Genomic DNA, 17,536 nt, shown 5'->3' on the forward strand with positions numbered 1-17,536 from the left:
AACCTTTGTGCCAAACACTGTCGAATGCTTTTTCTATGTCTAGAAGAGCAACTCCAGTGGATAACCCAGAAGATTTATTTGATTTTATCATGTTCGTTACTCTGACAAGTTGATGAGTAGTTGAATGTTCATGACGAAATCCAAACTGCTCTGGTAAAAAAATTGAATTCTCATTTATATGAGTCATCATTCTTAACAAGATAATTTTTTCAAAAAGTTTACTGATAGAAGAAAGTAAGCTAATTGGGCGATAACTTGATGTTTCTGCTGGGTTTTTATCTGGTTTTAGGATAGGAATTACTTTAGCGTTTTTCCATCTTTTTGGGAAGTAAGCTAATGAAAAACACTTGTTGAAAATTTTAACCAGGAGTCTCAAGGCAACATCGGGAAGATTTTTAATAAGAATATTAAAAATTCCATCATTACCAGGAGCCTTCATGTTTTTAAGTTTTCTAATAAATGATTTAATTTCATCAAAATTCGTCTCAATAATGTCATCGTGTGATAACACTTGGGTTGAAATATGATCATATTTCAGTGAGACTTCATTTTCAATAGGACTCACAACGTTCAAATTAAAATTGTGGACACTCTCGAACTGCTGAGCAAGTTTTTGAGCTTTTTCGCCATTTGTAAGAAGTATTTGATTTCCTTCCTTGAGAGCAGGAATAGGTTTCTGAGGTTTCTTAAGAACCTTAGAAAGTTTCCAGAAAGGTTTAGAATATGGTTTAATTTGTTCAACTTCTTTAGCGAAATTTTCATTTCGCAAAAGAGTAAATCTATGTTTAATTTCTTTTTGTAAATCCTTAACTATGTTTTTCATAGCAGGATCACGAGAACGTTGATATTGTCGTCGACGAACATTCTTCAACCGAATGAGCAGTTGAAGATTGTCATCGATGATAGGAGAATTTAATTTAGTTTGAGCTTTGGGAACTGAAAGATTTCTAGCTTCGATAATATAATGATTCAAATTATCAATTGCTGTGTCGATATCCGCAGAATTTTCTAAAATAGTTTCATGATCCACATGATTTTCAATGTGAGATCTGTAATCCAACCAATTTGCTCTATGATAGTTGAAAATAGAACTAATTGGATTAATTATAGCTTCGTTGGAAAGTCTGAATGTTACAGGAAGATGATCTGAGTCAAAATCAGCATGAGTAATCGGTTCACTACAAATGTGACTTTGATCTGTTAGAACCAGATCAATTGTAGACGGGTTTTTCACGGAAGAGAAACAAGTAGGATTACTGGGATGAAGAACTGTAAAGTAACCAGCTGAGAGTTGATTATGAAGTATTTTACCATTACTGTTATTTTGCCTACAATTCCACTGGACATGCTTAGCATTTAAGTCCCCTATTACGAAAAATTTCGATCGATATCTTGTAAGTTTTTGCAAATCGCCTTTAAAGAAATTTAATTGTTCGCCGGTGCATTGGAATGGCAAATATGCTCCAGCGATGAAATAAATTCCATGAATGGTTTCAACTTCGATTCCCAAGCTTTCAATAACTTTAGTATTGAAAGAAGGTAAAATTCGATGTTTAATTTGGCGTTGGACAAAAATGGCAACTCCACCACCAATTCCAGTAAACCTGTCAAATCGATGAACCACATAATGTGGATTACTTTTCAATTTTACATTTGGTTTAAGAAAAGTTTCTGTCACAATGGCAATATGAATTTTGTGAACTTTGAGAAAATTATAAAATTCATCTTCACTCGATTTCAAAGATCGAGCATTCCAATTTAAAATATTCAAATAATTATTTAACATCACTGTTAAATTTTAAATTCATTATAATATTATTTGCAAATTTCCATCCGATTTGAAATGCTTCAAAAAGTGATGAAGTCGAATTCATTTGGATGATCATTTGAAAAAGTTGATCTTGTAGGTAGATCATTTTATTTTCAGTTATATCGCCTAAATCGACTTCATTTAAAGAAGCGAATGGCATTGAAGGAATATTTGTAGGTAGACTGCCATTAGAAGAAGATGATTTGGCCGGTCTACCTATTAATAAATTGTTTTCGTTAGAAGAAGAACTGCAAGGCGGTCCTGTGTTTTGATTATTTACATTAGAAGAAATAGGAGATAGATTTCTACCTAATATACCAGCATAACTGACATTAGAAGAAGATGATGACGAGGTCGATCTACCTGTCAATAAATTGTTTTCGTTAGAAGACGAATTGGCAGGTGCCTTAGAAGAATTTTCAGGTATGTTCTGTAAATTTAAGGTCGTTGATTTGACTTGTTGTCTAAGCGAACGAGCGTTTAAAATTTTTTCCCTGACAGGACATTTCAAATAATTGGATTTATGATTTCCATTGCAATTTGAACATGAAAATTTATCAGTGGTTTCATTCATTGGACAAGCGTCTTTCGAATGCGATTTACCACAATTCAAACACCGTATATCCATATGACAATTTTTGGTTCCATGACCGAAGCCTTGGCAACGACGACATTGCGTTAAGTTTGCAATACGATTATGCCGTTTATAATGTTCCCAATGAATTTTAATGTGGGAAATGAAACGTACTTTTTCTAAAGTTTTCAAATTGTTTACATCACTTCGATTGAAGTGTATTAGGTAAAGTTCATGGGAAATTCCAGAGCGTGGTTTAGAAGTACCATTCGCTCTTTTTTTCATAAGTATTACTTGGGAAGGGGCAAAACCAAGCAATTCTTTTAGTTCATTTTTAATTTCATCAGTACTTTGATCATTTGATAAGCCCTGATTTTATATCATATGAATAAAATTTATGAAGTTTCTCGGACAAATATGAATGAGACGTTCGTAATCTTCCAATCCATCCACCAAGACTCGACATTCTCCTCTTCGTCCGATTTGAAATGAGACTTTTACTTCCGGGAGAAAAGTAGAAAGCTCAGTACGGAATGCTTTGAAGTCGGAAATCATCACCGTCACTGGTGGCATAGATTGATGTTTCTTCCCAGAACGACAAGCGTCCATTTTGGGAATTTTTGAAGAATTTTCTTCTATGTCGCTACAATCGGATTCAGGAAGAATCTCGTAAATATTGTTAGACGGCATAGGATCAACGGAAGGGAAATCCGTCCGTTGTCTTTTATTTTTACATTCAGATTCTATAAGATCGTGAATGCTATTAGAAAAATGTTGAATAACGGATTGTGATTTATTCCGTATTGAATTATTTTTAGCCTTAGGCTTGTTGCCTTTCCGGTTGGACGCAGGCATTTTTGAAATTAATGAAATTTTAAATTAAATTAACTAGGCTAAATTAGTCTTCGATTAGACTCCTAGCTAGCCTTAAAAAAGGCTGATTAATTTCTTAGTCACTCTAATATCACTCTTTGTATCACTTAGTCACTTAGTTAGTGATTCAGGTAGCCTTGAAAAAGACTGAAGCCTTGAATCAATGAAACTCTAGGTAGCCAGAAAAATAATTCCAGGAGCCAAGAGCTATACGCGTGCGGTGCGAACGACTGTTCAACACCGACGATGTGGAATTTTTGCATATGGATAATATTCGGCGTGACGTGCGATACCTGGGAAGTTACTTGGGTTACTCCTCCTCTATCTTCTGATTCGCTAAATTAGCCAAATGGATTATGATTTCTAGAACATCGATAAAAATCGGTTTGAAACCCAGTTTGATGTGCTTAAAAATAGAGAAAATTTCCACCGATAGCAGTTTTTTTTTGTGTACTAATCGCAGCCTTCATTAGTGTATTAGTTCTAAATCTATTAAAATTATATTTTGTAAAGCAATATTCTGAGAGATGGTTGCGATTGTATGACACTTCTCGAAAGGGTAATTGCCGAGGAGAGATTTATTCTAAGGCTCATCTCGAGTGTTTTTTACGGATTCCAGGAAGTACTTACTGTTCTTGGCTTTCCGACCAGTCTTTCTGAAGTTTCGGATGAAGTCGTCGATGTGTTTCCTTCGGAAGTCCGCGAATGTAAACCAATGGCCGCCAATAAATGTGCTCCTGTTAGACTAGTATGAATTTTACTGGTTTTGACTTGATTAAAAGCCGTACTTTGTGATCTATTGATGCTCGGTTCAAGTCGCGCGGCGGAAAAAAAAACTTAATGGAAGTCGAGGTAACTTTTTTTTAAAGTTATTTCAAAGTTAGTTTTAATTATTGATAATCTGGAAAATGATCTAGTTCAACACACGTTAAAATAACGGAAAAAATAATAACCGACAGATGATGGAACATCGTGAAAGTAGATATCTAATTGAAATTTTTCCTTGTTTTTTAAATATGTGTTGAACTTTTGAGAATTTTAAGAAGGTCTAAAAATGTTCCATCGAGTTCCACTCAGGTTTTTTTTCCCTACTATTGTTAATTGTCAAAAAGTAAACAAAATGAAAATCGCAACAGTTTGATTCATGGTTGAAAAATAATTGAAAATTCTCTCTCGCCCATCGAACAAATATCCGAGGAGCCGCAAAAGTTCAGTAATAAATTTATAAAAAAAATCTTGAGAAAACACAGCCGTAAATAAACGATGATTGATGTTTTTAGTAGACTCCTAGACTCACTGATTTCGATTTTTTTTTTGACAAACCTGCCAAAGCTGGAAAAGAATTGTCACTAGGAGTAATTGAGATGTTATAATTTACAACAGAGCAAGAAATTAGCAACACGAAAAACCTGGATGAAAGCGTGACTGATCAGTGTTAGGAAAAATAAAAAATCGCAACAGAAATTTTTTATAAGCGATTTTCAGACAAAAAAAAACATCGCTCAGAAAACTCACTACAGAAAAGTTCAGTACAGATTTTGTGAAAACGCGATTCACCATTGAACATTCTCCTAGATGATATTCACGAAAATTAAATATATCTGATCTGATTCTCGAGCAGAAGATTTTGGATGAATCAATGAAAATGAATTTACATTGCCGTTATGTATATATCAACCCTTTGCAGAATACATGATGAATAAATTTATGATGAACAAAAAACTGAACCTTTCTGAAAATGTTCAGTGTGTGTATGGTAATTGATAAATGAATCAATAGTGATGATGTATTTGAAATTTAGTCGGCACCACCGTGATGGTGTAGTAATATCAATAATTAAAACAGCAAGTGATGTGATGAATATTAGTTATTATGATAATAAAAACATGAAGAAAAACAATCACAAAGCATGTTATGCAGACTAAAAAATATTAACCAATTTAGCTTGAATAACGTACGCAGAAGTAATAGGAGCGCAGGCTTTCGCTACGCTAATGCAAACGCACCATTCAAACGCTGCGCCTACCGTGTGTTCGAGACATGCTGACGATGCTGCGTTCCTGTTACTTCCATAAATCAAATTCTTGCTAAATAGCGTTTTATTCGGTTTAATCTAAATAGTGCAGGAGTTGAAGCAGCCTTTCGTCGCTATAACCACTGTTTAGAATGTACAATAAAAATTTTGTTCATATTGAGTATCGCAGTTATTATTTCTCAGTTTAGAATTTAGTCAGTAGAGATTTTTAATTGATGAATATATAATAGTCGTCAATGTTATATTGTAACATTGATTGATTAGGTAGTGAATTTAGATTATGGCAAGCATAATAGAGCACAATAATGTTGTTAATGATGTCTTTAAACAGTAAGGATTATTGTGAATAAGGGCTATAGTAAAATCGTTTTAAATCAAAAACCCAAGGAATCTACATTCTAAAATTTTCACTGCTTTCACTAGAGGGTACAGTGATTCAAATAATGCTTAGTATGCCGTCACCAAAGAATTTTACAATTTTGAAAAAAAAATATTCGAAAAACGTTTATTTTTCGCATAAAATTGGTTGTATGTCCTGACAGTGACGTCATTTCGGAAAAGTTACTTATTCAAATGTTACCTAAAACTTTGTAGTAGATATTCAGGCTATAAAGATAGATTGTACAGTTATAAATTCATAAAACTGAATCAAAGCAAGTATCTTTAAAAATTATATTTTTATATAATTTATTTCTTCTCATTAGTGCTTAAAGCACTTCAAATTGAACTAATATCTCCGTCTAACACTTCATTTGAACCACTAAGCAGACGTAAAGATTACACGAAGGAGTGTACCGATAAGTAGTTAGCAACATTCAAACAGTTATTACTCTGAAATGGCTTAATTTTTTGCAGCGTGTTTTACGGTGATATGTTTGTTTACATGTCAATAACAGCTGCGCAATCGATTGGTTTCGGTACGGTTTATCATTTCAATGATGGGTCGAATTGATCCGGAAACGCGAAAGAAAATTCTGCACACTTGCACACGTACAACCGTGAAAGTGCACCACACCAGTGTCAAAAATATTATCGAGAAGTTCGGTAAGACCCTTTCCATGAAGGATTTGCCCCGATCCGGTAGAAAAACGGGTCCCAGCCAGCCCGGCCGGGACTTAAACGTGGTTGAGTACATCAGGAAAAACCCATCGGCGTCGACGCGGGATTTGGCCAACCAGTACAATATCAGCATCGGGATGATTCAACGGATCAAAGTTCGGAACTCCCTGAAAACGCACAAGAAACAGAAGGTGCCGAAAAAGTTCCTGGTACAGCAAGTTCAGGCCAAAACAAAAGCGCGAAAACTGTATAACCGGATTCTACAGAATAAAGACGGATGCATCCTGATCGACGACGAAACCTACGCCAAGGAAGACTCTAGAGCGCTGTCCGGACCGCAATATTGTACGAAATCGGTGTACCAGGACCTGGACGACGCTGACACCACGGTGGCGATGGAAAAGTTTGGGCAGAAGGTGTTGGTCTGGCAAGCAATTTGTACCTGTGGTTTGCGGTCGTCGATTTTCTTCACGAAGGGCACAATTAACGCCAAGGTGTACGAGGAACAATGTTTGAAGAAGAGAATGCTGCCACTGCACAGAAAGCATCATCTCTTCTGGTCGGATTTGGCTTCAGCCTACTACGTCAACTCCGTTCTACAGAGGTTGTCAAAAAATAATGTACGATTCGTGAGAAAGGACATCAACTCACCGAACTGCCCGGATCTTCGGCCAATTGAGAGGTATTGGGCAATTGTTACTTTTGAAAAGATGGTACAGTGTTCCAAAACATGCAGGAGTTGAAAAAAACTGGACAGCTGCCACCAGAAAAGTCACAAAAGTAACTGTGCAGAATTTAATGAAGAATGTCAAGTCCAAAGTGCGAGCGTTTCACAGAAACTAGGATTTTCTTCAGTATAATCAGTGAAATGCATAAAAATGTAATTTTTCTACAATATATCGAAAACTGATGTCAAAATATGTTTTTTTCGCTTTTTTATTCAATAATCAATGTTGCTAACCTCGATACACTCCTTAGTCCGAAACAAGAAGCATCGATCAGGCCGAGGGTTCGAAAGCTGTACAATACGATTCTTGCTGGAAATTTGAACTGCATAATCATGGACGACGAAACCTACGTGAAACTCGATTACAAATCCTTGCCGGGACCACAATGTTATACGGTGCGAGAAGGGCAAGTGTTAAACCAGTCCGAGACATCGATTGAAGTCGAAAAATTTGGTAAGAAAGCTATGGTCTGGCAATCAATTTATAGCTGCGGTAAGATTTCGAAACCCTTCATCACCACTACTTCAATAAACAGCGAAATATACATCGAGGAATGTTTAAAAAACCGACTTCTACCCATGATTCGAAGCCACAAGGATTCTGTTGTCTTCTGACCAGATCTTGCTTCTTGCCACTACTCGAAATCAACGGTAGAATGGTATACTACCAAAAATGTCACTTTCGTCCCAAAAGACATGAATCCACCCAATTGCCCACAACTTCGAAAAATTTAGGAATTTCGGGCATTAACGAAGGCACATGTGTCGGCAGACGAAACCATTCAACAGTTCGAAAAAGATTGGAAAAAAGTATCAAAACTTGTCGCCAAGAAGTCTGTACGGAATTTAATGAGGAACATTCGCAAGAAGGTGCGCCAGCTAGTCTACAGTGGTTAAGTAGCAAATGTTGAGAATAATATTCTGTTGTTGTAGTCTTATATTATCAGTATATCGAATAACATTTGAATATCTAACACTTGTGAATTATTTACATCGAAATCAAATTTCGTCGATACCTTCTGGGACAGTCTTTACTACACAATGATCGCATGAAAGACACAACGAAATCAACCGGATTTTGATGGTGACAACGAAATCAAAATATTGTTACAAATTCATATCTCCATCATACGTCCAACGTGACTTTTCGGTAATCTAATTCTTACTATATGACTGAAAGTTTCCGTACAGTAACATTACATCAATAAGTAAAGAAAAATTACTCAATTTGATAAGAATCATGTGCTTAGTGGTTCAAACTGAACTGTTTAGTAGTTTAATTTGAACTGCTCTGCACTGACGAGTCGAAGACGAAACGTAATGAATAGTGAAATTTCAATGCATTATTCATATATTACAACTTTTTCGTTCATGGAAAAAACTTATTTTATCCTCAAATTATTGATTTTGTTAGATAAATATGAAAAATGATGAGTAAGAAAACTTAACAAAGTGGGCGGCATGTCAAATGAACATATATGCCAATTGAAGCTAATGTTCGAGCCCACTGATAGAGGGCTTTACCGATGGGACGTGACGTTTAGTGTTCGAATTGTTGCGAGTGGTCATTATCGCCCCGGTCTTCCCTACAATACATAGTGTTATGATAGTTATGCGAAATGAAATTATTGGTTCATGAACACAGCTCTTCTGAAACAGGTAATTGTTTGAATAAAAAAACAACAACATTCAACCCGTTTTTTCATCGATTTAACCGCTTGACTACCACCAATTGCATTTTTTTTCTCAAGTATAATTTTGTACTCGCTTAATTTTGATGACCTGCTACTAAAACTGAACCCCCGTCCATAAAATGAAGAAGGGGAAAGAATATTGCTTGTCTCAGCTGCTTTATAACGAAGCACTCTACTAATGCATTCAGGAGTTTTTTTTTGCAAACATACAAAAAGCGCTCGTTTGTAAATACAGCATTTTCCTTTTCTCCAAACGGCGGGAATCAACAGACATCGACGAGTGCCAGGACGTAGCGATACTCGAACAATGCTCGCTGGGATGTGAAAATACGCACGGTTCGTATCGGTGCCTGTCGGAATCGGTTCCGTCGAGTACGGAAAGACAATTCCGCACCAACGACAATGATGATGTCGATGATGACGGTGGTGACGACGACGGGGACGGTAATGGAAACGTCGGTGGCAACAGTGAAGGTGAAGTTGATGAGGAATTTGTTAATGAAAATGAGAATGACAGTGACGGCACAGTCGGGGAGGTTGGTTTTTCTCCTCTCGTGACTTCGACCTCAACCACAACGGAAACTTCTGAAATTGACGAGGAAACCGACGGCGACGATGAAGACGCCGAAGAACAAACGAACAATGAAATTTCGCCCGTTGAGCGAGATGACCGATTGAGCAACGAATTGCCACCATTGACACCGGAAATTGATCGGCCAGAAATTGAAGAGGGCCACAAAACGCCCACTAACAGTAAAGTGGATACTGATGATGCTGCAAATGGGGATGATGATCTTGATGATGACGATGATGACGATGTTAGTGAGGATGTGGATGATTTCGATAGGCGGCAAAATGAAGTGGAAATTCATCATCACCGGCACCATCACGGTGAGATTGAACCGAAGGAGGGCGTCGATGCTATCCGCTCGGAAGTTGAACATCATATCTATAGTTCAACGACCGAGCCATATCCGAATGAGGTGGACCCGGTGGAAGAGGATCAGGACCCTGTGGAGGAGGAGGAGGAGAACGAGTCAGACACCGATGATTATCTCGAGCCGCTGTATGTAGCTTCTTCCACAACGGTTGCCAGCCCACGTTCGACTGTTGACTGCCACGAGGGGCTAAGAATGAATTTAGATGGAGTGTGTGAAGGTTAGTATTATGAATTTTGTGTATAGATGACTTTGTGTGTTCTTGTTTGTTTTGCGAACAGCGTATGAATTTTTGATTTTATGATTGCGGCTTCTGGAATATTCACGCCTCGAATTGGGCTGCCCTATAGAAACGAAATGGACGATAAAAATTTATTTCTATAATGTTGAATAGATAAAAAACAATAGGTCGGTTCATAAAATTTTTGTCCAACTCATATCAAGGGCACGACATTGAATTGAAAGTTACTACATTGTTCAATTTGTTAGGTAAAGCAAATTAAGCATTGATTTAAAATTACTATCTTGTTAATGGAAAAAGGAATGATTTCCAGTTTTGTTACTGTTGCATAGATGATGATATTCAATTCATACGGCACCCAATTGCCTACCTTTGGGATCATTTCCATTGGTTTTGAATGTTGGCAATTCGCTCAGTTAGAACATGGTCAGCATATGCTTCCGCCAAAATACGATTAGTTTCGACGGTTTTTTTCCTCCTGTTGAAAAAAACTCCCAGCAAAATCACTTTATTCGCCACAACAATCGAAATTTTCATAGTGAAAAAAGTACTGTAAAGGTACTGCTTCAGCAAAATAAATCATAGTGATTCTTCACCTGCAAGAAAACGGTACGATATAATTTATGCACCTATCACAATTTGTGTATCAATGTAAATTTTACTATATTCTTAAGTGTAATTTAGCTTGCTTGACTGCCGGTGAGGATCAAACTGAAATTGATTATTGAAATATAATTTATATGAAATGCATAAATAAATTATACTTGGGAGCAGGGGCGTACCCAGAACATTTTTTCGGAGAAGGTTTCAGAACACGATGATTAATTTCTGTGCGCATGAAAATGTGCATATAATTACTAGAAAGTTATTTGGTTAAAGTCGTGAAAATTATTCATTTCATGATTGACTTAAATATGATGAATATTCGCAGTTGGTAGAATTTTCTCAGCTTTGAATGAAAACTTTTGGACATGTAGAGTTTATCCTAAACTGCCACATTGCTTTGTTTTTCCAAAAAATTCTAGACTGTCTTTTGAAAAGGTGTCTTTTTTCAAAAAGTTGACGAAAAAATGACAAAACCTACAAAAAAGTACTATCTTAGTAATTTTCACAAAAAGGAGTCATATTTTTCAGTAAAAACACTGAAGAACTTTCCTAATAAATTTACTTGAAAAAATTACAAAAGATTACATATTTTTATTTCATTAAAAAAAATTACAGTGCCTTTTTACCGAAAACCAAACTAAACTGGAATATTGCATGATATTTGCAAAAAGCATCAGTAATGGACAGGAAAAAGTTTTAGATAAAAACACTCTGGACGGTTGAAACAAATCTGGACGGTTGAAAGAGAACATAATAAGCTACCTTAGGAGAAAGTTTCGTTGGTGTTTTTTTCTTGTAAATTGACTTTCGATTTTAAAACTCGATTTTTTTCAGTGTAGGATTCGAATAGGCGAATTTCGAGCAAAATCGTATTCAGAGTTGACAGCGTACAGACTTTACCACAAGAGAGCCACTTTGCTCACTTTATTTGTCCAAAATTGATCTAGACTATCTTTTGAAAAGGACTAGTCATTTTTCAATTTTTTTGTGTCATCCGGTGAAAGATCGTAACTTGGTTAAAAACGGGTATAATTTATTTAATATAACAAAAAAAAAAACATTTTTTTTTGTAAGTAACTCGTGCAGAAAAATGACAAATCCTAATAAAAATTGATGTGCTGTTGATGTTTTTAGAATAAGTCTAATTTTCGATTGAAAATACTGAAAAAAACAAAAGGATCAGCCCCATGCGGTTGTTCGTGCCATTGATGTGGAACAAGGCAACCAAAATTTCTGATGATCTACAATCAAACAGATCAATCAATCGTCACACTTTTGAATCCGCAATTGCACGAGAGTCTGCTTAGATTGATCTTGATTAGGAACCAATACCGAACATTGTTTGTTTTATAACCGACGAAATTACACCAGAATCCCAAATGTATGCAATTATATCTTTATACATACCTGCGATACGATTTTGATATTTAAGCTTCTCTTCGCCAAGCTTGTGTTCAAGTTTTGTATGCAAGAAGTTATTTTAGCGTTAAGTTTCTCTACCATTCTGCGATTTCGGTTGAAGCGATAAAATTTTTCTTATTATCAATCGAGTTCATTTTATATAAACGAGAAATTAATCCTAAGCACTCAAAATTTACCCTGGGTAGTTATCAATTTCTCAGGCGAAACGACATAACATGGAATTTCATCGGAGTTTGCATGATACAAGATCAGAGCATACCAATTAAAGCTTCAAATCGTTTTATGGCACTTTTTGTCTTGTTGTCTAGCAACAATCTACCTCTAGCATGCTACGCGTAGGACTGAAACGTTAGCTATAGCTTCGCTTCTATTTTCTAGATTCGCATGCTTCCAACAGTTTCGCTTTTGCATTGACTGACCAATTAAAGCGAAGTTTTCCCTTTGATGAATCGCTCACTCCTTCAAAACCGTCGTCTATGGCAGGGAAATCCGATATGCCGGAGATTTTTATCAGACAAAATAGGACACTGCTCGCTACTTATCTAAATTTCAATCATTTATTATTGAAAATATGTGGCTTGATACATTCAAATCGAATCTTAGAAATATTTCTAATCAAATAATGAAATAATATTAATTATTGATACAAAATATACTGAGCTGTAAGTGTTTAGAACCTGACCACATTTCTACGTGTGTTTTTCCTGGAGTTTCTGATTTGCACCCCTATATAGAAAATAAAGATGTGTTCCACATCAAAATACTAATCGAATTTTACACTGAAAAATATCGATCCTAAAAATTTAAAGTCAAATTACAAAAAAAAACATTATTCTTTATATGAATGAAATTTGTCCCAACATCGATAATTTTGACCCCGGCCAATCTTACATGTATTGTAAAATGGGCGTTTTGAAGGAAACAAAGTTTTTCCAACAAAATCATGTTCTTTTCCAGCACTGATACTTTCTGCAAATATCGGGCAAATAGCAATAGGGTATTCGGTGCAATATTCTCACAAATTAAGATTCATTGCAATCTTGGAGGATTATGGTTTTTAATTTAGTTAGTTTTCAAACAAAAAATACAAGAAACAAGAAGTAGTTTCTAATTATTAAAGATACTCAAGTTGAAATGAGATACAATGATTTTCAAACGTCTTTATCGGATGAGCGATAGGAAAGAAAATGGGTTTTCTTCGTAAAGTGATTCAAATGAACAACTTTACTGGAAAGACTTTAGTTCTTCTAAGGTGTACTTTTCGCAAACTTCTACTTCCGCAATGCTAGACATTTACTTTTTTTCAATCTCGTCTCAGGTAAAGCTAAGCTTATGGAGCATTATTCTGGCTTGATTGACTGATTTTCGTAAATTGTTTATGTGAATAGAAGAAAATGAGACTACATAGACTTTGCATAAAACCCCCATCCCCTCTCGTAGACTTTCATTAAATCCCCTCAAAGTGACTTTTTGGGTCAACAAACCGAGATGCCGCGAAATTCGTCATATTTAAAGAGAAGAGTTTTCTTAACCAATTTCAATTTTCTGGAGGGTTTCACTCTTTCATACGCGCCTGCTTGGGAGTTGTACTCAGATCGTATCGTAGATTTTTAAAATCATGAACTTTATTCATGATTTATGATAAGATATATCATGAGCAATATTTTTAAACAATTACATTATTTTTTAACAATTACAACTCGAAATCTATAGTTTTTCCATGTCCATAGCACTTCCTAAAAAACATACACTGAAAAAAATCTTCCGATTTTTCCTAAAATCAAAAATATAATCGACTTTTCAAAATTCTTAGATATTTCACCGTTGAATTTTGATGTGGAACACATCTTTATTTTCTATATAGGGGTGCAAATCAGAAACTCAAGGAAAAATACACGTAGAAATGTGGTCAGGTTTTAAACACTTACAGCTCAGTATATTTTGTATCAATTATTCAAATTATTTCATTATTTGATTAGAAATATTTCTAAGATTCGTTTTGAATGTATCAAGCCACGTATTTTCAGTAATAAATGATTGAAATTTTGATTAGTATCAGGAATCAGAACAAATTGGCTCAAATGGCACGTTCGCCTTGATATTTGGAGATTTGTGCCTTGCCATCAATTTGTTTTTAGCATCATTTTCCCGATATATAAGAGGGAAGGATTGAAAGGAAATGGTAAGGGTTGGACTAGGAGGATGGGAAAAATTGACGACACAAAAACACATAACAGCAGAAGTAAATTCTGAACCTCTACGAGGTTCCGAACAGTCTGCTGTTAATAAAACCTCCAACCCCCGAGAGGATTTAGAGATCACAGAAAGAAATAATGAAATTTACACGAGATGTAAATCAATAGTAACATGGAATAGACATGAGTTGAATCGAAATTTTGATTGAAAACCTTCATCGATGCAAAACTAAATTGAATTGCATTGAATTTTCAATGAATATAACTGTATCTTTCAATTAACGTTTATTTTGCGATTAAATTATATTGAAACGTACTGAATTGTGATGTATTTTTATGTTTAATTACCTGCTCCAAATATGTGCATGAAAATAGATGTAAATTCACAAAATATTTTTATATGTGATCTTACAAAAGCGACACCATTCTGCACTCCCGGAAGAATGCAGAACGATTCGCAGTATGTACGAGTAGAAGTAAATTCGGTACCCCCCAAAGGATGCCAAACAATCTGCTAAACCCTATTCAAGGTGAATACAGAAGGGATTCATTCACTCCAGGAAGAACGATGAACCCTTCTGACTATAGCTCCTTACCACATTGGGTGAGAAACGAGAGAATATCCTTCAATTTTAGCTCCGCATACACAGACTCAACCATGTATGGAGAACCAAAAACCCGGATACGTAGCTGCGTCAATGCGGGACAATTACATATCAGATTATATGAAGTACCATAATCGCATTCACACAAATCACACGAATAATACTCAGCACGTTGAATAGTAGCCATGTGATAATTGAGTTTGCAATGTCCAGTCAGAGCTCTGACCAGAATACTGCAATGATGCTTGGAGAAATGCAGTAGACACTTTAACATTTTCAGATTTAAATCTGGTAGAAATGCTTTTGTCTGAGCGCAAGTTTGCAAGCTGCGCCAGTAGCTGGCATGTTTGGATGCAGCCCAAGAACGAATCTTGTGCTTTATCCAACTAGTTGAAAGTGGTAAAGCTGGTTCAGGACCAACGAAATCATTCGTTGCACCAGCTCTAGCCAACTCATCAGCCCATTCATTTCCAGTAATACCAGAATGGCCGGGTACCCATAAGAAGTAAACAGCATTTGAAATGCTGAGGTCTTCAATTTGAGTTCGACATGCGATCACTAGATTCGACCGTGAGTCATTCGAACTGAGTGCTTTTAAGGCTGCCTGACTGTCGGAACAAAAATAAATTCGCTTACCACAGCTCCTCTGCTGAAGTGCCGATTGTACTCCACACAGAATCGTGTAGATTTCTGCTTGGAACACAGTACAGTATCTACCAAGTGAATGAGACTGCTCCAGCCTCATTTCACGACAGTAGACACCAGCACCAGCACGACCATTCAACAGAGAACCGTCCGTATAACAAACTATGTGTTCATCAAGTTGTCGTTCCAGACAACCGGACAACCATTCCTCACGAAGAGGATAGCTCACATTGAATGTTTTGAAAGGAAAACTGCATGTGAGAGTTAGGTCACTAGGAGCGAGTAAATACTCATCCCACGTAACCATTTGAGACCACAAGCGAGTGTGGCTGGTAGCATAATCTAATGGGTTACTGTTCCAAAGCCCTGTAACCTTAAGACGGTATGCACAAGATAATGCTTCTTGTTTTAGGAACACATGTAGTGGTTTAATACACAGTAGCGCCTCTAGAGCAGCAGTAGGAGTTGTCGTGAATGCTCCTGTCATCGCCATTAGGACCATCCTTTGGAGATGATTTAGCTTTGACTGAACTGTCGCGACTTCTCCTTTCTGCCACCATACAAGACATCCATATGCTAAAATTGGTCTAACAATGGTTGTGTAGATCCAATGAATATATCTGGGTTTGAGTCCCCATGATTTTCCAAAAGCTCGTCTGCATTGGCCGAAAGCCATGCAAGCTCTTTTAATCCTGAAGTCAATGTGAGCAGACCAATTCAGTTTTGAGTCAAGAATAACCCCGACGTATTTAACTTGTTCGACCACAGTGACCTCTGAACCAAAGAACTGCAACGGACGAGCTCCTGTGATTATCCTACGATGAGTGAAAAGCACCATTGATGTTTTGCCCGGATTCACAGATAATCCAACCTGACAACACCTTTGTTCAACAGATCGCAGGGCTTGCTGCATTAACCCTCAGGGTACGGACTATAAAAAAGTTACGTTCAGTACGGACTGGGTTAGCCTAACCCGGCGACTTTGATTGGGTGTATATCGAGCTGTACTTTGTCAATTTGAATAATTTTTTTTTATTTTGTGTGAAATTGTCTCAAAAATATAATAGAGTTGTCAGATTAATCATTTAACTGATTGAAAAAAAATTATAATGAAAAATGTGAACGGGTCTTGAATTTTTTTTGTAAAAAACGTTTTTTTTTCAAAATGCTGTAACTTTTCGAAAAAAAAAATATTAACATTGTATAACTCGCATTTGAAAGGTAAAAAGTAGTTCTTACAAATGTCCATAACGGTTTTTTGATTTATTCCAAAAACTATATTTTTTTTGAAAAATGAAAATACGCGTTTTTTCGAGTTAGCGAAAAAACGTTGTTTCGTTGATTTATGATGATAAAGGTTAAAATTAATTACTTTGAGCGTAAAAAAATTGTTTCTCAGATATTGTTGAGTAGTATCATATAAATAAATACCAAACATAATTGTTAAAGGCGAATATTTATTATTAAAAAGTTACACAAGTCATGTTACATAATATTGCCGCACTCGCAGCACAGTTTCGCTACGGTATGAAGGGCGGCCGCGTTTGCGCGGCGGGGCGCCTCTCGGAGCAGCTGCTTCTTCTTCGCCTGACAATGGCTCTCCTTCAGATTCTGCGTCTGTTTCAGAATCGTGAGAACTTTCCTCTTCCGCACCTACGGCGTCGTCGGTGTCACTGTCATTCTCTGTAACGCTGTCCTCCTCGTTTTCCTTGTACAACTCCTCCAAAGCAGCAACGCTTCGAGTGATTCGACGCGTTGCCATGTTTTTAATGCGTGTTCTTTAACAAAAAATTACAAGAAACAAAATTTAATGAGTTATAATTCACTACGAGCAGCAAAGATTTCGATATAAGACGTACGTTCAAGTGATTGAGATCTACTACAATACTTCGCTTACACCATGTACAACGCGTTATTTTGAGGTTAGAATCTACAAAATTAAGTAAAGAGTACGTATTCTTACTTACCTTTTTATTCCTCAGCGGCAAACAGACGAAAATTAAAACTTAATTTTTTTGAAAATTTTGGATTTTGTAACGTTCGATACGGACTGGGTGTACCACACCCGAGCACAATGTTTATATGTGTCTAGCTCGGACACAAAGCGGAGAC

The 17,536-nt window shown here is 36.3% G+C and overlaps 1 protein-coding gene across 1 annotated transcript in view; it reads left to right on the forward strand.

The window, feature by feature from the left end:
- The window catches only part of LOC131433648 (fibrillin-2-like), a 211,134-nt gene that overhangs the window by 121,861 nt on the left and 71,737 nt on the right, over positions 1-17,536 (forward strand). Inside the window, exon 5 of the mRNA XM_058600137.1 lies at positions 9,043-9,930. Within this exon, the coding sequence (XP_058456120.1) occupies positions 9,043-9,930 (888 nt within the window). The remainder of the gene's footprint in view (positions 1-9,042; positions 9,931-17,536) is intronic.

Source organism: Malaya genurostris, chromosome 3 (genome assembly GCF_030247185.1).
Source record: "Malaya genurostris strain Urasoe2022 chromosome 3, Malgen_1.1, whole genome shotgun sequence".
Lineage (NCBI taxonomy): Eukaryota > Metazoa > Arthropoda > Insecta > Diptera > Culicidae > Malaya > Malaya genurostris.